Source organism: Homarus americanus, unplaced genomic scaffold (assembly GCF_018991925.1).
Source record: "Homarus americanus isolate GMGI-L3 unplaced genomic scaffold, GMGI_Hamer_2.0 scaffold60559, whole genome shotgun sequence".
Classification (NCBI taxonomy): Eukaryota; Metazoa; Arthropoda; class Malacostraca; order Decapoda; family Nephropidae; genus Homarus; species Homarus americanus.
Window position 1 is genome coordinate 50,149 of NW_024752976.1, and position 25,297 is coordinate 75,445.

Consider the following 25,297-nt stretch of genomic DNA (forward strand, 5'->3'; position numbering starts at 1 on the left):
CACGTGTATTCATATGTATATAGATATGCATGGAACTCTGAATTTTATGTATATATACACCTGATACCTGTGTATATCCCTCCAGGTGTGTACAAGGTCGTATAATATCGACACCTGGAACACCATGACACTTTTCTCATATATTTTTTTTCTTTTCCTCTTTGTTTTATCCTCATAACTCGGGTGAGAAGCAGTAGGTGATAAGGAAGGCCTCCAATGTGTCACACTCCAGTGGAAACTGCTGAACAAGAATGAACAAGGGGTCACAAAAGGTCAGAGAAGGTTACAAAAGGTCACAAAAGGTCAAAAGGGGTAAAAAGGGTCAGAAAATGTCACAAGAGGTCAGAAAAGGTCACAAAAGGTCAAAAAAGGTCACAAAGGGTCACAAAAGGTCAAAAAAGGTCACAAAGGGTCACAATGTTTTTTTTTTCTTTTTCGTATTTTCGTAGATGATCTGAGAAAATGGGTATGTGATGTATTGTAAGAAGTGTGTTGGGAAGTATATTGTGTTGCGTGGGTTTATTTCCTGACGTAGTTATCCCTTACGGTCGGTCTAGGGTCATACCATCTCTCCTGGGGGTCGTAATATATTCACAACTCTATATACGGCTAGAAAAAAAATATACATTCTTGGTGTCTATACATAATACATCATACATATTTTTTTTACATTTAGGTGAATATTGCCTATTAAGGGAGTCTGATTGCTTATGAATAATTATTAGAAAGGGTAATGGGTGAGCAGCCAATCAGAAAGGTGATATATAAAAAGAAGAAATTTTATTGGGTACAAGAGTGTGTCTAATAGGGAGTGACGTGGGAAAAAGAATTGGACAGACACTCGAGATTTTTTTTCATCCACACATTACACGTGCCTAAGAGTGTGTGTGTGTGTGTGTGTGTATGTGTGTGTGTGTGGGGGAGGGGGAGAGAGACAGGTGATGGAGACCTACCTGTAGAAGCTATCGTAGGTGGAAGAAGTAAAGAGATCGTCTTGCCCTGAAAGAATGTAATCAAGAGGGGTGAAGAATGCTGTCCGGACCAGTCTGGGATTACTGTAAATAGTATAGTGTGGTAAAGAGAAGGGCTAAGAGGCGAGCCAGACAGACAGACACACACACACACACACACATACACACACACACACACACTTAAATAATCAACTAAAAACTAAAAACATCACCTGTATAATTAATTCACACTTATAAACTAAAACTAAAAATAAAATTACTCTCCTCCCTAAGTGGTGGCCATAAATCATTCAGGTTATAACCAACTTGTACCAACACTCCCAGGTGACCTCTGTGCTGCTCCCCCTCTACCACACAACAACATACTGTACACTTTTGTCAATACTATCTCACACTACCACTTGCTTTTGTTTTTGTTCTTGTTTTTGTTGAGGTGAGGAAAGACAACATTGGTATTATTTTTATTATTTTTGTTTTGTTGTTGTTTAGGTTAAAATAGGTATAAATAACTTGATTTCTCTTCGCTTGACTTTATAATCCTTTCTGGTCTCGTATCCTGTTACTCTTACCTGTGTCTTACCTGAGGTCTTACCTGAGGTCTTACCTGAGGTCTTACCTGAGGTCTTACCTGCGTCTTACCTGTCCGCTGTGTGTAATTACAGGTAATCTCTGACACTTGATTTATTACCTTGATACAGAAAATAATACAATAAAACCTCCATATAGCGGACTTCTCTCTCCATATAATCCGTTAAATAGCGGACCCTCTGTATAAAGGACTTTCATCTCTATATAGTTCATTTGATAGAGGTTTTATATCAAACAGACCCTCGATATAATGGACTTTCTTTTATCACTAATTCTCTATGCTTTTTATATCATTACTCGAGGAGATGATGCCTGAATAATGTTCACTAAACTCTACGGTAACTTTGACGTCAACTTTCATGTTTTTCATTACATAATCGACAGCTTCTTGGTATATCCTGTCCGCTACGCCTCGACTATTACCGTGTGATGGAGGCTGAGATGTTTTAATGGAGCTTTTTTAATGGAGGAGCTACATGTTGGCTTTGGTGTAGTGAGGATCTAATGGTGAAGGGGTAGTGGTGTTAGTTTTTAAAGGGAGGGAAGGTGTTAATGGTGCGTTGGGGATCTAATGGAGTTCTTAATGGAAGGACAAATTATTAATGGTAATCTGACAAACAAATCGAAGTTGAATGTAAATATAATTCTTAAAAGAGATGACAAATTATTTAAAAACATAACAGAACATAAATAACATATAACAAGGAACATGAACAAATAAATAATAAGAACAAAGAACATAACAAAGATTAAATAACATAACAAAGAACAAATAAAATAACAAAGAACAAATAAAATAACAAAGAACAAAAATAACAAATAGAATAATAAAGAACACAAATAACAAATAAAAATAACAAAGAACATGAACAAAATAACAAAGAACAGGAATAAGTAACAAAATACAAGCCTAAACTCTGTAGTGGTAGTAGTAGTGGCAACAGTGTCTGGTAGAATGGCGTAGTTTAACTCATTCTAATATATGGTAATGAACAGAGTGACTGATTTTACAACTAACACAGCCGCTTCACCTGAGACAATTTTTTTTTTTTTTACTTTATTTATTTTTAATTTTTTTATTATTATTTTTAAAGTTGAGAATAGTTGTTTCTCTTGGGGTGTTTTTATTTTATTTATTTGTTTTTTATTTGGGGGGAAAGATTTATAGAAAGTAGGAAATAATGGTGAGAGAGAGAGAGAGAGAGAGAGAGAGAGAGAGAGAGAGAGAGAGAGAGAGAGAGAGAGAGAGAGAGAGAGAGAGAGAGAGAGAGAGAGAGAGAGGAAAGTGCCACAACAAATATATTACAAGAACCTAACCTAGCCGATGCTCATTATTCGCTTAAATAGGTTCCAACAACAACAATATATCAGACAATATGTTAGGTTAATTAAATGGTTCCAATATGTTGCCATAATCGATGTTTTATATTGTAATTTCTAATGAGTTAACGAGGAAAATAATATTGTAAATTTTGGGGTAATTTATTTTTTATTTTTTATTTTTGTATTCTCATTATATTTGTGTTATAGGGACATACATTCATACATACATACATATATATATACATACATACATACATACATACATACATGGATTCATTACATACATACATACATACATACATACATACATACATACATACATACATGGATTCATTACATACATACATACATACATACATACATACATACATACATACATACTGTACATACATACAATACGCATACATACATACATACATACATACATATATACATACACACATACATACATACAATAAAGTTGCCATACAAATATACACTGATTCAGCATGTATATACACAGTACAGGTCTACAAAATACATAGACGAAGAATTAATAGTCTTTCACTGTAGTTTTTTGCTTCGTCTCAACCCCAGCTTAATCACAGCTTAAGTTGAGCCTTTGTAAGAGCTGTCCGCTTCACTACTCACGTCTGGGAGCTGTAAATGTGGAGGTCTTTAACAGGTGGAGATTGGTGGGGGAGGGTGGAGACTATGGAGATTGGGTTAGACTGGAAGAGACACTCACTCACTCACTCACTCACTCACTCACTCACTCACCTCAGCTCACCGAAATATAGAAACAATTCGATAGGAAAAGATTCAAATCCAATCAACAATGAACAAGAGACCATTCCAATCAAGTCTTTGCAATATAACACCAAATTCTTGTTCACTATTGGCACTCTTACTCCTCATAAACCCTCTAATATAACTGTTCCTCCTAATATAACTTCCCACTATGGTCTAGCACACTATTTATAAGAGCTCTTGGACATAACTGTAGCAAATGTTGTAGGAATTCCCTTTAAGGTAATAGTGGTCAGCTGGTGGAAAAGTGTGATTCAGTAGTGGTCGAATTTATCAGGAAGAGGAACTAACCACGTCTCTCTCTTTCTCTCTCTCTCTCTCTCCCTTCTCTCTCTTTTATATCTCTCTTTCTTTTATCTCTCTCTCTCTCTCTTTTATCTCTCGTTCCTCCCTCTTGCGTTTTCTCTCTCTCTCTTTTTCCCTTCTCTCTCTCTTTTGTCTCTCGGTATTCCCTCTGTGTCCCCTCTCTCTCTCTCTCTCTCTCTCTCTCTCTCTCTCTCTCTCTCTCTCTCACCACCAATAAAAGCAAGACAGTCAGGTGAGCAAAGGTGATACTGTAAATACACATAAATTCAAGGATAGCAAGTTACAGTTTTGACCATTATCACAATTTATGACCACGTCTCGATACACGATGTGAAAGAGGATGGTGTAGCGATCATTTTTGGTGCTGATGACTTTATTGCTATGAGATTTTGAGTGAAGAAATTGACCATTATCTTAACCACCCTATCTTGCCCATTATCTTAACCACCCTATCTTGCCCATTATCTTAACCACCCTATCTTGACCATTATCTTAACCACCCTATCTTGACCATTATCTTAACCACCCTATCTTGCCCATTATCTTAAACACTTCCCCTTGCCCACTGCCCTTAGCGTGCTCAGATTTAGTACCTGGAGTATGGCCAAAAACTTCACTATTCTTGCCCACAACACACTGGGTCCTGACACTGACTCTCTACCTCCTTCTCTTCTTCTTCTCTTTCTTCTTCCCTCCTCCTCTTCCTCTTCTTCTTCGTTATTGTAATTTCACTTAAGATAATTGTTTTTCGTATTATGGTGTGTGAAGTGTAGTAGGGTTTAATTAGGAGGTGAAGGAATCTCTCTCTCTCTCTCTCTCTCTCACAGCCCACAAAGATATTCCTCACCAGTAGTAAATGTGTGTGTGTGTGTGTGTGTGTGCATCTCTCACTCTCCCAAGCTCCTAGTGACACACACACACACACACACGCCCACTCAGCTCTTCCGTGTGAGAAGCTGTATTACCCACGGAGAAAACGACGACCCATATACAGTAAACGTTTGGCTCTTGGGAACGTTTCTAGACGGAAAGAAAACGTTTTATGTTTTAATGGTGTTTACTTCTGAGTGTTTGTTTTTTTTGTTTTTATTGTTGGAATATTTTTTTTGTATCGTGTTGTTGTTGTTCTGTGTGTGTTTGTGTTTTAGTTGTGTGTTGAGTTAGTTGAGGTTAAGCCCTTGATGACCTTCCTCTTTCTCCCTCAATGACCTTCCTCTTTCTCCCTCAATGACCTTCCTCTCTCCCCAATGACCTCTTTCTACCCCAACAGACCTTCCTCTCTCTCCTCAATGATCTCTCTCCCAATGATCTCTCTCCCCAATGACCTTCCCCAAATGACCTCTCCCCAATGATCCTCTCCCAATGACCTTCCTCTCTCCTAATGATTCTCTTCCCCAATGACTCTCCTCAATGACCTTCCTCTCTCTCCCTCAATGACCTTCCTCTTTCTCCCTCAATGACCTTCCTCTTTCTCCCTCAATGACCTTCCTCTTTCTCCCTCAATGACCTTCCTCTTTCTCCCTCAATGACCTTCCTCTCTCTCCCTCAAAGACCTTCCTCTTTCTCCCTCAATGACCTTTCCCTCTCTCCTCAACGACTCTCCTCTTCTACCTCAATGACCTTTCTCTCTCTCCCTCAATGACCTTTCTCTCTCAATGACCTTCCTCTTTTCTCCTCATGACCTTCCTTTCTCCCTCAATGACCTCCCTTTTTCTCTCTCAATATCTCCTCTCTTCCTCCCTCACTATCTCCAACAAGGCTCTCCTACACACACACTTCACCACCAACACCACCACCAACTATGAAACGTGGAAGGAAGTAGAGGCCCCCCCTATAGCGCTCACCGTGACCTCCAGCATTGAAAAATATATATGAATGATATTTTTATTCAGCGAGAAGTGTTACTGCGAGGCGTGGAAGATATAGAGGAACGGTAATCCCCCTTGGGTACCATTCACGTCCACCCACTTGAAGTTCTCTGGTTTCCTCTCCTGTGCAGTTACCCTGGTCTGTGGAAGGGGGTAATGCAGTGGAAGTAAATATTAAGAATGTTATTACGAGTATTTTGGTCTGAATACATGATAAATCTAGACCATTTATGTTGGTCTTGGGAAATTGTGTTGAGTCAGACCAATAAGAAAGTGTAATAATTTCTTGGAGGTGAATATTTTTTTTTTTTTAGAGACTCAGAGCTTGGGAAAGGGACTCGGAGCTTGGGAAGGGACTCAGGAAGCAGGGAGGGACTCAGAGCTTGGGAAGGGACTCAGAGCTTGGGAAGGGACTCAGGGCTTGGGAAGGGACTCAGAGCTTGGGAAGGGACTCAGAGCTTGGGGAGAGACTCTGAGCTTGGGGAGAGACTCAGAGCTTGGGGAGAGACTCAGAGCTTGAGGTACATTATTTGTTTATTCTTGGAGTTTCTCGCTAAGTGTCACTCAAGCTCTTTAACTTTCTGACAACTGTGGAGAATATTACTGACTTAACGAGACAACACGAGACTGAGGTAGTCGACACCTGCCTAACGAAGGTGAAGGGCGAGGTATTGTGGTCGACCCCCTCAAGTAGTGTGTGTGTGTGTGTGTGTGTGTGTGTGTGTGTGTGTGTGTGTGTGTGTGTGTCTTTTCTTTCTTTCTTTCTTTTCTTTTCCTACTTACTTTTCCTCCCTCCCTCTTCCTCGTTAACTCCCCATCCCTTACTCCCTACCTGCTAACTCCCCCTCCCCCCCCAAATACCTCACGCCTAGTCAACAAACGCTAATTAGCCCGAGGGAGGGAATGTTTTACCTGTCGCGTCCTGACCGTCAAGAAATTAATTTGATTTATATATTTACAGAGAATTTATTTCGGATTTTGCTTTTATTTACGTCTCTCTCTCTCTCTCTCTGAGCTGAATGATACCACCTACCAATCGCCAAATAAAATAATAAAAGCTACTTCCCGCCACTAAAGTCATTAAATAGATTAGGTTACATTTTCCTTTACATACAAAAATAATATCATAAAATTCAGACTTTATTAACACTTAAATGATCAAGTAATACAGTGACTATTATTTTTTTTTAACATTCTACTTTGTAAAAGGTTTTCATCACTGTAGCTTCGATATTATAGTGAAATATTTTAGGAGAGGGAAGATTTAGTCGACCTGGCTTATTTATGTAGATTATCCCCTCGTGCATCGTGGAGTCAGGTCAGCGTGCCTTACATTTTACTGGAGTCAGGTCAGTGTTGTGGATGTGAGGTGAGGTGAGTGGCCCTTGGTAAGACACTGGCATAGTCAAAATAGAGTTCTTATTTTCCTACCTTGAGAGAGACTGGAGTTTAGGTTCAGAATAAATGAATATATGTATAAATAAATGCATATTAGAACCTACAAACTCAAAACAGAACCCTAAAAAGTGAAATTAGAACCCCAAAGACTCTAAACATATCCCCAAACACACACATACACACACCAGAACCCACAAACACATCCCCAAACACACACATACACACACCAGAACCCACAAACACATCCCCAAACACACACATATACACACCAGAACCCACAAACACATCCCCAAACACACACATACACACACACCAGAACCCACAAACACATCCCCAAACACACACATACACACACCAGAACCCACAAACACATCCCCAAACACACACATACACACACCAGAACCCACAAACACATCCCCACACACATATACACACCAGAACCCACAAACACATCCCCAAACACACACACACACACACAGAACCCACAAACACCCCAAACACACACATACACACACAGAACCCACATCCCCAAACACACACACACACACAGAACCCACAACATCCAAACACACACATACACACACCAGAACCCACAAACACATCCCCAAACACACACATATACACACCAGAACCCACAAACACATCCCCAAACACACACATACACACACAGAACCCACAAAACATCCCCAAACACACACATACACACACCAGAACCCACAAACACATCCCCAAACACACACATACACACACCAGAACCCAAACACATCCCCAAACACACACATATACACACCAGAACCCACAAACACATCCCAAACACACACATACACACACCCACAAACACATCCCAAACACAAGAACCCCTCCACACATACACACACCAGAACCCACAAACACATCCCCAAACACACACATACACACACCAGAACCCAAAACACATCCCCAAACACACACATACACACACAGAACCCACAAACACATCCCAAACACACATACACACCAGAACCCACAAACACATCCCCAAACACACACATACACACACCAGAACCCACAAACACATCCCCAAACACACACATATACACACCAGAACCACAAACACATCCCCAAACACACACACACACACCAGAACCCAAACACATCCCCAAACACACATACACACACAGAACACAAACACATCCCCAAACACACACATACACCAGAACCCACAAACACATCCAAACACACACACACACACAGAACCCACAAACACATCCCAAACACACACATATACACCAGAACCCACAAACACATCCCAAACACACACATACACACCAGAACCACAAACCATCCCCAAACACACACATACACACACCAGAACCCACAAACATCCCCAAACACACACATACACACACGAACCCAAAAACACATCCCCAAACACACACATACACACCAGAACCACAAACACATCCCAAACACACACATACACATCCCAGAACCCACAAACACATCCCCAAACACACATACACACCAGAACCACAAACACATCCCCAAACACACACATACACACGAAACCCACAAACACATCCCCAAACACACATACACACCAGAACCCACAAACACATCCCCAAACACACACATACACAAGAACCCACAAACACATCCCCAAACACACACATACACACACAGAACCCACAAAACACATCCCAAACACATACACACACCAGAACCCACAAACACATCCCCAAACACACACATACACACACAGAACCCACAAACACATCCCAAACACACACATACACACACCAGAACCCACAAACACATCCCCAAACACACATACACACACCAGAACCACAAACACATCCAAACACACACATACACACAGAACCCACAAACACATCCCCAAACACACACATACACACACCAGAACCCAAACACATCCCCAAACACACACATACACACAGAACCCACAAACACATCCCAAACACACATACACACCAGAACCCACAAACACATCCCAAACACACACATACACACAGAACCCACAAACACATCCCCAAACACACACATACACACCAGAACCCACAAACACATACCTAAACCAACAAAAGCCTAAAAAAAAAAAACATTGAAACACGAAAAAAACAACGAAACACAAAATCCCACTGAAACACAAAAAACACTGAAACATGAAAACCACTGAAACACGAAAACCATTGAAACGCGAAAAAAAAACACGAAAAAGGGAAAATAAAACCCGAACACTCAGGTACAGTGACCCGAGATCCCTCATGTGTAACCCAGGAGACAGGTAAAGGTTAGTGGAGGAGTAACTAAGAGATGGATGGTTAAAGTTTGGTAGATGGGAGGAGGGTTAACTGTGTGTGTAGTGGAGGTTAACTGTGTAGGTAGTGGTAGGGTTAACTGTGTAGGGTAGTGGTGGGGTTAACTGTGTGGGTAGTGGTAGGGTTAACTGTGTAGGTAGTGGTAGGGTTAACTGTGTGGGGATAGTGTGGGTTAACTGTGTGGGTAGTGGTAGGGTTAACTTTGTGGTAGTGGTAGGGTTAACTGTGTGGGTAGTGGTAGGGTTAACTGTGGGTAGTGGTAGGTGTGTGTGGGTAGTGGTAGGGGTTAACTGTGTGGGTAGTGTAGGGTTAACTGTGTGGGTAGTGGTAGGGTTAACTGTGTGGGTAGTGGTGGGTTAACTGTGTGGGGTAGTGGTAGGGTTAACTCTGTGTAGTGGGAGGTTAACTTGTGTGCAGTGAGGTGGGCAGTAGTGGAAGCTGTGTTGGTGTGGTAGGGACGAGCAGTGATTGGGAGGGTGGGGCAGTGGGGGTGGTGTCGTGGGAGGCGCTGAGGGTAGGGTAGTGGGGGTGATACTGAGCATCAATATACCTGGAGGAAGTTACCATGTCGACACCTGTGTGGCCAAGAGACGCCTCAGTGTAGCATGTTGTGTGGTGGTAGTTTTATGGTGAGTGTGTGTGAGTGGAAGAAGAGAGAGAGAGAGGGAGGAGAGGAAAGAGAGGAGAGTTGAAGAGGAGATAGTGATAGAGACAGAGAGAGAGATAAGGCAGAAAAAGGAGAATAAAAGGGGAGATAATTTGAAAAAAAGACGAGGAAAGAAAGAAAGGAAATATATATATATATATATATATATATAGAGAGAGAGAGAGAGAGAGAGAGAGAGAGAGAGAGAGAGAGATAAACAATAATTAAGAATCATATCGTGTATTCTGGGACTTAATTAACGTCAGGTGCAACAGGTGTTTGTGTGATATATATTCTCACTGGGATGATGTAGTGTAAAGTTAGTCAGAGTTCACCTTACACTTACGTCTGAGATAAATGGGTAAAGTTTATTGATTACACACACACACACACACACACACTGACACACACACACACACACACACACACTGGACACACACACACACACACTGACACACACACACACACTGACACACACACACACACACTGACACACACACACACACACACACACACACACACACACACACACACACACTGCACAGTTCCAAATAGTTCATGTATATTATGTTCAAACTTCTACCTTGTTCAAAATCCTACCCTGTCCACATTGCAATCTAATACAATATACCTTTAAATGAACTAAAACACCCCAAACAAAAGGTAATATCACTCACTCGTGTTTACAATGGCAAATAAAACACACAAAACACCCCTCTTACTCCTCAGACCAGACAAACACTCAGTTTTTATCAGTATGTTTTGATTTCTTCGTTTGTCTTCCTCCAGGTGTGTCGCTATCGTGTTGTATTTAATAAATGGTGGAGAAAGATAGTGCCAGACAGGGTGTCATTGTCAGAGTCTATTCCCAGAAGCGTTCGTGTTGTCGGAGGCTGAATATGTATATACCTGAATGTTTTGGACTGTTGAGATGGGGAGGGGAGGGGAGAGGGGAGAGGGGAGAGGAGAGGGGAGAGGAGGAGGGGAGAGGAGAGGGGAGGGGGGAGATAATGTGGTATACTCGTAGGAGATAGATTTTAATAAATTGCTTAAGGTTATATCCAATACAGGTAAATCAACTCTATACTTTCACTCTATTAAAACTAATTAAGATACATATTGATGCTACACTTTTACCTGATTTCTTAAAGGTCCTCGATGATTACAGGTAACCCTCAACAACAAATCCTCGAGTCTTGTTAGTTCTCAAGGGTGAAGTAGTATCAGCCTCCAGTTCAGCTCACTCTCCGATTCAGAATATAGATTACCTCCACTACACTCAACCTCTTCAGAACACGATCGTCAGGTTTATTTCTTTGTAACTGTTCAATTAATCTTAAATGAATACGTAACAAGGTAGATAAACAATGGGTTTTTGTTTTGTTTTAGTGTGGTTTAAGGTTTTGGTTTAATTCGTTTTATAGGTAGGAATTAAGGTGAGGGTTTAAACTGAACGTAAGGTTTAAGTTTAGTCTCTTGTGAAAACCCGCATAGTGTCTGGTGACGTGGGCACGGTCCTGCATAATTCCGATTCTCTTAACATAGTCCTTAGGTCTCTTCTTCCTCCTCCTCTTCTTCTTCTTCCTCCTCCTCCTCCTCTTCTTCCTCCTCCTCCTCTTCTTCTTTCTCCTCCTCCTCCTCCTCTTCTCCCTCCCCCTCCTCCTCCTCCTCCTCCTCCTCATAGCCCTTACGTCATATAGTGCTCCTATGTCATAGAGAAACTGCTACGAATCGATAACCTGACACTTATAAAACTTGGCCTTCCTATAGTTGAAATTAATCATATATCTAAAAAAAAATAAATCTACTTTGACCAAAAAAAAATATCATAACTACAATTTATTCCATTAGCACAAAGTATATTAGGATAAGGGATTAAGATTGGTTAATTAATCCTGATGAAGTCTAGGATAGGTATTTATTTATCCATATTTAAATAGTTCAGAAATCAAATATTTAAATGAGTTTTATGAAATCTTTAATCAAATTTTATTTACGTGGGTAACACCGGCAGGATTTATTACCCCCACCAGGATATATCTCCCCCACCAGGATATATTTCTCCCCCACCAGGATATATCTCCCCACACCAGGCTATATCTCCCCCACCAGGATATATCTCCCCCACCAGGATATATCTCCCTCCACCAGGATATATCTCCCCACACCAGGCTATATCTCCCCCACCAGGATATATCTCCCCCACCAGGATATATCTCCCTCCACCAGGATATATCTCCCCCACCAGGATATATCTCCCCCACCAGGATATATCTCCCTCCACCAGGAATGACGACCACAAATCTCTTCGTGGATTCCTCTGTCAGGTGTTGAATTCAATAGCTGACGTTGTGTTGGAGAAATACTCGCAAATTCTCGGCTAGTCCGACTATTCTGCAGACTCACACCGAGAGCAACTCACTAAATCTGGAGGTTGACCTAATATTCCTCCTGTTATTAAACTTGGCCTCAGGGTAATTACTAAAGAGGTCAACCTGCTTCATAATCAAGAGGTAATTTTCATAAGAGTCATCCCAAATGTATGAAGGAAGCATAATAGAACAAAAACATCATACACTGTTAAATTAACCTGAGCGTATGTAACAAGTTAAAAACAAATGCAATCTTTTATTAACATCCTCGTGACGTGTAGAGCTGCAGGTCCTGTAAATAATAACAATGGCTGACCCAAGGACAATATCATAACAAAAACAACAACACAGGTCCCTCAACAAAAACAACAACACAGGTCCCTCATAGTGAAAGTAGGTGAGGAGAAAGCACCGTATAGACACACACTCTCTCTCTCTCTCTCTCTCTCTCTCTTCTGTTGTTGTCTAGTTTTGTCTTGTCTTCTTCTCTCCTCTCTTCTTCTCTCGTCTGTCTGTCTGTCTGTCGTTCTCTATTTCCCCTCTCTCTCTTTCTCTCCCCCCCTCTCTCTCTCTCTCCTCTTGTGTTTAGTTGTTGTTGTTGTTGTTGTTGTTGTTAGCGGGAACACTGTTGGCGACACGGGGTAACAATAGATGAAGTGTCTTGTCATCTTGTCGCAAAGTTTCCCCGCCAGAGCTAATATTAGTTTGTGTGTGTGTGTTAAGTCTTTAGGGAGCCTCGTCCTTCTTATACTCCACTACTTATACTCCAGAACTTACTTATGCTGAAGAACTTATACTCTAGACCTTATACTCCAGAACTCATACTCCAGATATTCTCCCGGACGTATAGACTTTCTTCTGTCTGTGTTTGGGAGGCGTTGCCATGTTGGTGTTGTCATATTGGAGTATATATTGTGATAACAGACGACTTCGATTGGGATTTATAGAGACGGACTTTTTTATTTTTTTGTCCTATAGTGTTTCATAATGTATAAACGAAATAATATCACTTACTAAAAGACAAAAAAACATCGCTTGCTCTTTGTGCCATAGTGTTTATTAATGTATAAACGAAAGAACATCGCTTACTAAAAGACAAAGGAGCATCGCTTGCTCTTTGCATAAACGTATCATAAATGTGTATAAAAAGAATTAAGGTTACTAAATTACCCTGACATACTATCCATGTATCCCGCCATATTGCTTTTAATCATATATAAATATTGTTTTTGCATTTATTTCCCCAGTTTGTCGATTAATAACAAATAAATTGTCAATTTTATGAACAGAAGTAAATGGAAAAGTATATACAGTATATATTGCACTTTTACTGTTTGCAGAATACCATTACTTTGGTTGATATGATAAATGAACAACGTATGCTCATTCATGGTGAACTTATTGCAGTACGTTTATTTTTTCACAATATATATAAAAATGTCCAGAATTTGTAGAGAACGTCCAGAATTTGTTGAGGATATCGTGCTAGTGGTAATATTGACTACAGTGGCGCTACAGTACAGTGTTAAAGTGTATTTGAGTTTATTTAACTTCTCTACTGCTCTAATGCACATACAAACACGGACATACCCGCATCTATATTCAATGAAAGATAGATGTATAGATAGATGAGGAGAGAGAGAGAGAGAGAGAGTGAGAGAGAGTGAGAGAGAGAGAGAGGTAGGTAGGTAGCATGGTAGTATGATAGAATGGTAGTGTGGTAACAGCATAGTGTGGTAGTGCAGCATAATACACCCAGCATCAAGAGACAAACAGCCAATGTTAGAACCCATATAACCTAACCTAACCTAACCTAACCTAACCTAACCTAACCTAACCTAACCTAACCTAACCTGGAATAGTAAGGACAACTGATCGCTAAACACAAATTGCATTACAGAACAAAACCCAATTTACGAATGGAATATATTGCACTGTATACCAGGACTTAGTCTAGCTGTCAATTTCGTTTATTAACTTACTTTATAAAACAACATTGATGGATGGTCGCAAAGATACCTAGTGATGAGTTACGTTACAGGGATACAGGTAAATACAGTACAGGTAAACTCGTTAATTAACCTGTTGGTATATTCTGTACCTGTGTGTATGTATGTATGTCATTGATTCCTCTGTAACTGCTGTAATAAAGATGCTACACTGTATTATTTACTACCACCATAACGCGACCCTAAAATAGTCTTAACAACATTAACAACAACAGATAACTACCTCACCAGATCCCTTCAATCAGTTCCTTCTACACAAGAATCAACCATCACTCTGAATAACTAAACATTAGCTGTAAATCCCCCCTCCTCTTCCCCTTCCCACCTCCCCCACCTCACCTCCACCCCCCAAATCTCACCTCCACCCCCCAAACCCCTCAAAACCCCACCTCCACCCCCAAAACCCCAAAACCCACCTCCACCCCAACCCTCACCTCCACCCCCCAAACCCTCAAACCCCATCTCCACCCCAAAACCCTCAAAACCCACCTCCACCCCCAAAACCCCTCAAAACCCACCTCCACCCCCCCCAAAACCCTCAAAACCCCCAATCCCAAACCCTCAAACCCCACCCTCCACCCCAAAACCCCTCAAAACCCCACCTCCACCCCCAAAACCCCTCAAAACCCCACCTCCACCCCAAAACCCCTCAAAACCCCACCTCCACCCCCCAAAACCCCTCAAAACCCCACCATTTTATATTATATCTCACCTTGAATTGTCTCACTGAAATGTAACCTCACCTTGGAGCTCACTTAACCCCGCAGCAACACAGAGGCGCCTCACTGAAGGAGAAAATGAGCTGTAAGATGAATGGGGTGTGTGTGTGTGTGTCCCTCTGAGGTGTACCATGTGTGTTTAATTGGCTTCCAGTCCTCTCCTGTTGCACGAATGTTATATAATCTTTTTGACTCTCCTGTGACACATTAAGGTGGGACCGTGGGAGGTATTCGACTCTAGCTCAGTCGATGGTGTTGTTCAGTAGTGAGGAAGAATGGTTCAGTGTTCATGTGCCTAGCTCCCATGGGTGTCTGTAACGTTTAGAGGTCTATGTATATTATCTGACTTGTTGTTTGGGTTAAGTTAGGTTGTCGGGATAATTTTGGTTTTTTGTGTTATGGTTATTGTGTAGTTATGGTAGGTTCAGTGTAATTTTAACCCCATTGTTTGTTATTTATCTAGTTAAGAGTCTCATTGTAGTTTTATATCTTAACTGGTTTTAAATTCTTGTAATTTTTATGTTATTTTGGGGGATTTTAATGTTTTGTGTTTCACCTTAACTCAGTCACTTAAGTGTCATCTTACACTTCCACTTAAGAGGTAAATGTAACAGACGAACCTTTGAGAATTTGGATCATGGCACTCGGTGGTATGCTAGCTTGGCACTGCTCTCCGGTAAACAAGTGGCACTGTAGACTAGTCCTCTGAGGGGCATGAGTCTCAGCACCGACGGAATGTGAAGTTATTAAAGTCGACGAGTTGGAGTTTCCTTTTGTACTGACGAAAAAGATTTTACAGTGTGTGGCGGCCATCACCCAAATATTCATGAGGCCGCCGCACAGAACAAGGAATTTAATAAGTACAGGGAATTATTCTGGTCCTTGATGCTACTGTCAGTGTGTTAGGCGGACTCAAAGGAAAGTTCATAATATGGAGAGACGTTGTGTTTGGATGTTTGAGACACAAGAGAGGAATGTGTGTTTTTTTTTAATTATTCACGTTTTATTTTTCTTGTGTTTACAGCGACGCGGCTACTGTCAGGGTCGGGGTCTGGGCCTCTGGAGTTCTCTGAGCCACGCTACTGCGCCGTCCTCTCTGAAGATGCCCAGCTGGCGGCCACCGTCCTGGCTGTCACTGCCACACATAAACAAGGTCAGTCACACCCTCCCCCCCCCTTCTTAACTCTGTGGCGTAAACTACTCTTCCTTGTCAGATCTCAGACCCTTAATAGCTGTCTTCTCTGTTACTTTCTTCTTTATTTGTAACGCTGTGTCACATCTCTCTTTCTCTCTCCCTCACCCATTTCCTCCCTCCTCCCTCCCTCCCTCCCTCCTCCTGCACCCCAAATGAAAACAGTCTTCCTGATATCCGATTCAAATGAAATTCGGGATTACGGTAACCCTAGTATCCGATGACATTATTTGTGTTAAGCCGAAATTTTATCTTTTTGCCACAGATTTGCCATTGATGAATAATATAGGCGACCACACTACCTGACACAACTCACACTCTTGTTTCACTACTTTATTCAACTATTCTCTCTCTCTCTCTCTCTCCTCCCTCCCTCCCTCCCTCTCTCACCTCCCTCCTCCCTCCCTCCCTCCTCCTCCTCCTCCTCCTCCTCCCTCCTCCCTCCTCCCTCCTCCCTCCCTCCCTCCCTCCTCCCTCCCTCCCCCTCCTCCCTCCCTCCCTCCCTCCCTCCTCCCTCCTCCCTCCCTCCCTCCCCTCCCTCCTCTCTCCTCTCTCCCTCTCTCCCTCCCTCCCTCCCTCCTAGCTCCATCAGCGACTTCCTTTCCTATAAATCAATCATGAGTTTGGGTCTTACGTTAACTAAGCAATTAATAGAGAAAACCTTTAAAGAGAGATTGTAAAAAGATATATTAAACCTAACCTAACCTAACCTTTACCCGTTGTTATTTTTCTTATAAACACACATCCTTTTATCACCCTTATTCACCCTTTATCACCCTTTATCACCCCTTAACACCCTTAAAATTAGACAAAACTACATCTACAAAATTCTAAAAATTTCTAAAAAGTAAAAAAAAAAATACTGTTTCCAATATATTTCGAACACCTTTTTTGTTTTTAATATTCTTGAACTATTTTCCCTTATGAAGCTAAAATCAGGTCATAAATAACATAACCCTGTACGTGGGGGATATTTGGGTTAAGTAGTATGAGCAAATAATGAGGAAAAAAGTTGAGAAAAAATGACTAAATATTTTTTTTTTTTACGTCACCATCATTAGCCTTAAGTGAAGTTTGTACCAAATGAATGAGTCACCTTGAAGTATTACCCTGTTTGTTGACCTTGTGTGTATATGTGTGTGTGTATGTGTGTGTTTATGTATGTGTTTATATGTATGTGTATATGTATATTTATGTGTATGTTTATGTATGTTTATAGATATATGTATATGTGTTTATGTATCTATTCAAACGAAAATCTCTATAAAACAATGATACATAATCCCTAACCAAAAAATATATACTAATTTAACTAAAGAATAAACTACAATGAGCTGTTACTACAATGATGTTACTGGAATTAAAATAAAGAGATCAATTAATTCTTTATCAGGTTTGGGATACTCGTAGAATTGGAATTTTTCATCTCTAGAAAGTGTTGGATTCTGGGTATAATAATCAAAGGAGGATTTTGAGGAGGATAATGATATTCAACTCTAATTAGAAAAAAAAAGTGAGACGATTATGTATTTATGGTTGATATGAAGAAGAAACAGAAAAAAGGACAGTATTTATCTCCGTGTTGATAAAAATAACAAAAGTAGAATAGACAGAATGGACAGAATTGGACAGAATTGGACAGAACTAATACAATCCAAACCCCACAATAACACCCTACATACACACAAACCTATCTCTCTCTCACCTAATACCTCGTTAACACCATTATCACCATCACACAGTTAACACCTATCCGTAACATTATATATATATACACCATTATGACGCTATCCCATTCCCTGTGTTAATTACAAGAGGGATTGAGTACCTTGGTTGGTTCGCTGGTTAGCTGTTTGACGATCTGTACACATCAAAGCTACAACATGTCAATCATATATAGAGGGTGAGGGGCGAGTGGTGAGTGGGGTGAGGGGTGAGAGGGGTGAGAGGGGAGATGAGTCAAGTGGGTTATCATCAAGAGGTCTCCTTATGTGACCTGAATACGTGTCTATGTTTGATATTGTGTTGTGTACAGTGTTAGGGATATTTAGCTATGAGAATATTTTAGTTAGTAATTCCCCGTTGTTATGTAATTAAGCTATTGGGGAGATTAATATGCCCTTGTATAATTAGGCCACTGGGGATGATTGATAATGCCTTGTGTTGTATAATTTGGTCACTGAGAAGACTAATGATTCCTAGTATGGTCAAATTAGGCCAATAATAAGGCTAATAAGTCCTTGTATTTTATAATTAGGTCACTGAGAGGACTAATAATTTCTCGTATGATGTCTCTACCATCAACTAACCTCACGTATCTATCCTCACGTAAACAGAGAATAGAAAAATGTCACAAAAAAATCTATTTCTCACGTAAGTTTATAGTCTAGTCCCACACAGTCTCTAGCTCATCGTAGGTAAGAGACATTCTTGGTTTGTGTTCTCAGCAAGTATCCATCTCCTCCCCCAGACGACAGCGGGTGAATATATACTCAGCTTCCAGTCCTATTAACAAGTCGTGTTCAAGCCAATGCGGTCCTGGCAATTTTCTCACACCATGAAGTCGTTCAATATATGTGTCTCTGTGATGCTTGCATGTGCAATAGCGACCTCATTAATCCAGAGCGCGGGACCACACACCACTGCTCACGCTAGCTGGCTCCCTCGCACGCACACACACACACACACACACACACACACACACACACTATCCTTGGTTGCAGCACCTTCTCCACACACCACCTTCGCCACACACCATCCTCACTACACACACACACACACACACACACGTTAACTTGTACTTCACGCCTCTGCTTCTCTCAATATTTTTGTAACTTTCCTCTCTCTTATTTTTTTTCTTTCTCTGATATATCACATCTTTTATTGTCCTCTCCTCCCCTCTTTCCTTCTACGTATATTGTGTAAAAATTATTCGAATCTCCTTCTTCCTTCCCTCTTTTATTATCACATTTCTATTAATATTTTTTTTTCTCTTTTCAATCCCTTCCTGAACGACTGACTGCACACTTCACCTTGAGCCAAACTTTACCAGACTTCCTTCCCATTATCACTTTCTTTACTCTCTCTCTCTCTCTCTCTTACTCTCTCTCTCTCTCTCTTACCTCCACCATTCGGGTAAAGTAAGTGTCCACCATCGCCTCTATCTCATCTCTGAGTCTCACTAAATTTCACAAAGAGTTCCTTCGTCTTCTCACAGTGTCAACTTGGGCTGCTAAAGTCTTGCCGAACACTGGTGAAAATTGATCCAGAACGCTCAGAGTCTTTCACCAAACGCGGGTACAAGTCGTCAGGGTTTTACTGAATAGACCACCAATAACTTGTTAGCCAATGGTGGTGATAGTGGTGGTGGTAGTGGTGTGATGTGGTGGTGATATTGATGGTGGTGATGGTGCAGTAATATAGACCCAGAACAAGTGAAGGTGTCATTGTTTATTTCAGTCATCCAGTGTGTGTGTGTGTGAGGCAGGGAGTGTGGCTAGACCCTCACGTTAACACTACCTTAGGTATCCTTGGGAACTGTGTCAATTCTTCATCCTCTTATCAAAATGTCCACCTGAGATTACTTACCTGTTTTATAATCAAATTTTAATATAATTTCATCAGATTATTTAAAATTACAACAAAATGATACCTTGTTAAAATAGTATTAGTAAAGACCTTATTAGTATATATACCTTGTTAGTATATAGTAGAAGTATATACATATGCACACACCGTATGTATTTATGTATGAAGGGAATGTAGTCTGTATGTCTGTCTGTCTATGTATGGCTTTCGTATATAACAATAACCAAACCCATAAACTGAGTAAAATTATTAAATATCCAATAATTCCACAGCATTATTTTTACTTAGGATTATCACGGTATTAATTTATAAATCGTCTCTTTACTGAAGCTACAAAATTACCTTAATTAGCCTCGCCAGGATGATAATGATCCGTGTAAATGATGTCCACTATAATGTCCTTAATGGGATGAGACAACAGCACCATCACATACGGTATGGTTACGGTACTAGTGGGTAATGATGGTGGTACTTTGGTGGTGCTTCATGACTCCTATTACTATGGTACCACACGACCATTAAGGTACCACACGACCATTAAGGTACTACACGACCATTAAGGTACCACACGACCAGTAAGGTACCACACGACCATTAAGGTACCACACGACCAGTAAGGTACCACACGACCATTAAGGTACCACACGACCAGTAAGGTACCACACGACCACTACTACCACACGACCATCACTACACACTTTACTACCATTATATAACAACACCGGGTACAGAGGACCATGAGGTTAATTTATGTTAATGCCGTTAATTATACATGAACTGTTAAACTAACTTATATTAACGCAGTCACTGTACAAGACCTGGCAGTAGTGTGTGCGGAGTTAACTATTAATTAACTCCCAGCCGGATAGTTAACTACTAATACTACTTTTATATCTAACTAATTAGCTACCATTCTGATAATTAATAGCATAGTGATCTATTAAGAAGAGAGAACTTATGTAATTAAGAAATAAATTCACCTCAGTACCAGATTTTCCTGTGAGTGTGTGTGTGTGTGTGTGTGTGTGTGTGTGTGTGTGTGTGTGTGTGTGTGTGTGTGAGTAACTTTTGCGGAAACCCTCTCAAAGTGTTGACAAATTTTAGTGGAGAAAATTAAGGAGTTATTGGGAATTATTTTACAACGGGAATTGATTGGAATTTTTTATACTGTTATTGAGAGGAATTTAATCTGTTTTAATGGATTTTTTGTGACATTTAATTTTTTTGGGGGGGGAGTATTTTTTCTTCTTTTATTTTTATTTATAATTCTCCTGTGTTTCTTTTGTTTATTTTATACTATTTTAATTCCTTGTTCTGTTCTTCACTTGGTTATCTTTATCTTTATATGATATCTCAAAACTTTTCTCATTCTCTCTCATTCTCTCGTCTTTCTAGGAGCATATCTGCATTCTTATAATGTGTGTCTCTCTCACCCCCTCCCTCTCTCATCCCCTCCCTCTCTCACCCCCTCAACCCTCCTCCTCACCCCCCTTCCTCTTCCCCCTCATCCCCCCCCCCCAACATCAACACTACCCTTGCTATATGCCCCATAAACTACGTGTCATTTTTGAGGTGATGCAAAATATTATTCTCTCTGTTTTCCCTTCCGTCCGCCATCTCACACGATCAACATAACGTAATAACAATGTTGTTTCCCCAGCACTGGAGACAACGGCGCTAAAAATAAATTATGAGGACAAATACATGAATAAATTTAATATAATTTAAGGATTTAATTATAACCTAAAATAAGTAATATAATTTATTTTTAAGTTATATTAAGCTGGTTTAGTTTGCTTGTCGTGTTTGTGTCGTTTAAAGTAATAAATGTTTTAGCGTCGTAGCCCCTCTAGCGCCGCGCTCTAGGTACACAATAGAGGCTCATTATTGTTGCCATCCTGACCTCGATAACCTGACACACACAGCTTTACTCTTACCTTCACTAATTTCCATCATACCTTTATTTTTATTTATATACCTTATCATGTTATTAGCCTCCATTATTATACTCATAAAGCTAAAACTATACTCTGATAATATCATTCTTATACTGGAACACAATAAAAATATTATAGGCACATTTTCTACCGTCTCTCCCTTTAATAAGTGTCTGTTAAATGCATTCTCACGTATCTGTGTCTTGGAGGTAAAAAATTATATAACACGTCTTTAGTTTTAAGAATTTAAGCTCTAGTTCTCGTGTTTTTTGCTCAGCTGGTTGTGATGGAACTTCTGATTTTCGTCTCGTATATTCTTCAGGCATACGGACCCTCTTCTTGGCCCTCTAGCGGCAGTTGGGGAAGACCATGAGAACTTTAATATCATATAAGACCCTCATCTCCCTCATCTCTCCCTCACCTCACCCTCACCTCCCTCACTTCCACCACCACACTCACCTCATTTCCACCTCTCCTTCACCTCCATTATTACCCTCACCCTCATCTCCCTCATATTCACCATCTCCCTTACCTCCCTCACCCTCATCTCCCTCACCCTCACCTTCACCCCCTCACCTCCCTCACCCGTCACACAGACAGGTCAAGGACAATATTTGACACTCGCCAATATTTTTTCAGCCTTACAATTTGTGATAACGAGATGATGTCTCTCTCTCTCTCCCTCTCTCTCTCTCCCTCTCTCAAGTAGGGATCAACACAACCATTTTTCTCCCATTCAGAGTAGAAAAAAGACAGTTTGGTTAAAAGTTCTTAACGGAGAAAAGTACTTATTATTATCTGTCTGTCTGTCTGTCTGTCTGTCTGTCTGTCTTTGTGTGCATCTTTGTGTCTGTATGTTTATGTCTGTTATTTGTACTTTATTATGTCTGTCTGATAAAGGAATAATAATGACGACACTCGTTATAATTACATCGACAATATCACCTTATAGCCAAACCATTAATCACAATTAGTCAAAAGTAATAAAGAACAGGTGTTAATGGCACTAGACAGGTAATCGTACGAGGAGGGAAAAGAGTTGTATGATTCTGGCGGTTGAGAGAGAGAGAGAGAGAGAGAGAGAGAGAGAGACGGAGTAAGTGAAACGTGGGTAGCAATGACCGTAGACTTTTGTGCTCCGTCCGCCAATTGTTTACTAAATTCTTTCCCGCGTTTTTTTTATTAAATTCTAGTGATATTGTTATTTTATTTTTATTGTTTTTATGTTAGTGTTGATGTGTTTATATATGTAAATTAATAAATTATTAGATATATAAATAGATTGATATATAAATTAATAAATTGTCTTTTGCATTTTCATTTCATTGTAAAATTATGTGATTATTTTTATTTCTGTTTTTTATGAGTATTTATATAAATATCTATATTAATTAGTAAATAAATAGATAGATAAATAGATGGATAATTCTATAAATATATACAATTTATCCAGAATGAGAATAAATTATCAATATCAAATTCTCTTCAATATTAAATTAATATGATTATTTGACCTCATTGATAGTATTTACAGATTATTGATATAGTTTAGTAATTTAATATGATTCTGTGGATGAAAGGCACTGGTAGGGAGGAAAGCGGGAGGAGACGGAGACGAGAGCGGGAGTAAGTGAAACGTGAATAGCTATGTCCGTAGACTTTTGTGTGTGTGCTCGCCGGAACCTCTTTCATTCTCCTGTGTTTTCTTTTTCATTTTTTTTTACATATATCGGTATATTTCTTTTTGTATTCATTTTTAGTGAGTGTTGCTGTGTTTGTATGTGTAAATGAATAGATAGATAGATAGATAGATAGATAGATAGATAGATAGATAGATAGACAGGTAATAATCACACACCTCTCAATAAAGCTAACAAGATATTTTTACCTCAATTAAAACAGACGTAATGATGTTAAACAGAATATTCATGTATAACTAAATACCCCAGATAACTAATAACACGAGAAGAGAAAAGAGAGGATGATAAATGATGGAATAAGGGGAAGAGGAAGAGGAAGATCTGTTTGGGATAAGACTTTACAATATACATCAATAATAGAGATAAATGACCCACAAAGACGAGTACTTGATAGAGAGATAGAGAGAGAGAGAGAGAGAGAGAGAGAGACAGACAGACAGACAGACAGACAGACAGACAGACAGACAGACAGACAGACAGACAGACAGACAGACAGACAGACAGACAGACAGACAGACAGACAGACAGACACCCGTACACACAGACAGATAGCTAGAGACAGACTAGGTGACAAAGACCCAGACAGACACACCTTCCTCTACTACACTAGGTTAGGTTAGGTTAGGTTAGGTTAGGTTAGGTTCATTTACACCAACTATATCCTTACACTGACGAACAAAAATATACAAAACAACGAACCAATGCACACAGAATGATAAACAAGCACAACATAGACATTACTTCACGTATCTTAAAACCCCCGCTATGACATAAAGACCTCAACACCATACACTAATAAAGACTATCTTAGGTGGTAGGAATATAAAGACCACCCAAAGACCATCCAAAGACCACCGAAGGACCATCCAAAACCACCTAAGGACCACCCAGACCATGCAACCATAACCCAAAACTCATAAATTAAACGTGTACTGATGTTATGTCAAGATGAATGGTACAGGGGAGAGAATATAGATCATTTGGGAGATATATAGCGTGATGTGAGGTGTGGCAGCGAGGGTGAATGAGAACTGAGGCATTATAATCGGGGAATTTATTGCCAAGAATGGAAGAATATTAGATTGAAGAGGAATTTAATCAATATGTTGTATAAAAGAAAATATAAAGTTAAGGAATTTCATTAAAAGTCTTGAAGGTTTGTTGTGTAGTGTTGTATAGTGTTGTATAGTGTTGTGTAGTGTTGTATAGTGTTGTATAGTGTTGTGTAGTGTTGTATAGTGTTGTATAGTGTTGTGTAGTGTTGTAGAGTGTATTAAGTCTATGTTAGGATAATATTGTTTAGAGGCTGAGGTAAACAACAGTATTTATTAACATGTGGATTTTCTTCTTCTTCTTGTACAGCTGTAATGTACTGCTGTAACTTGCGTCTCACTCTACAGGTACATCAGTAAGGTACACCATCACAGCTGTTGTAACTTGTGTCTCCTCCTACAGGTACATCAGTAAGGTACACTATCACGGGAGGCAACAAGGACGGGCTCTTCACCATTGACCAACACTCGGGAGTCATCACCCTGGCGGCCGCCCTCGACTATGAAGCTCACCATAAGGT

At 40.0% G+C, this 25,297-nt stretch overlaps 1 protein-coding gene across 1 annotated transcript in view; it reads left to right on the forward strand.

Moving 5' to 3' along the window:
• Positions 1 to 25,297, forward strand: part of LOC121855233 (putative neural-cadherin 2) — a 77,540-nt gene that overhangs the window by 23,330 nt on the left and 28,913 nt on the right. Inside the window, exons 2-3 of the mRNA XM_042350113.1 lie at positions 16,332 to 16,460; positions 25,180 to 25,295. Coding sequence (XP_042206047.1) covers positions 16,332 to 16,460; positions 25,180 to 25,295 — 245 coding nt within the window. The remainder of the gene's footprint in view (positions 1 to 16,331; positions 16,461 to 25,179; positions 25,296 to 25,297) is intronic.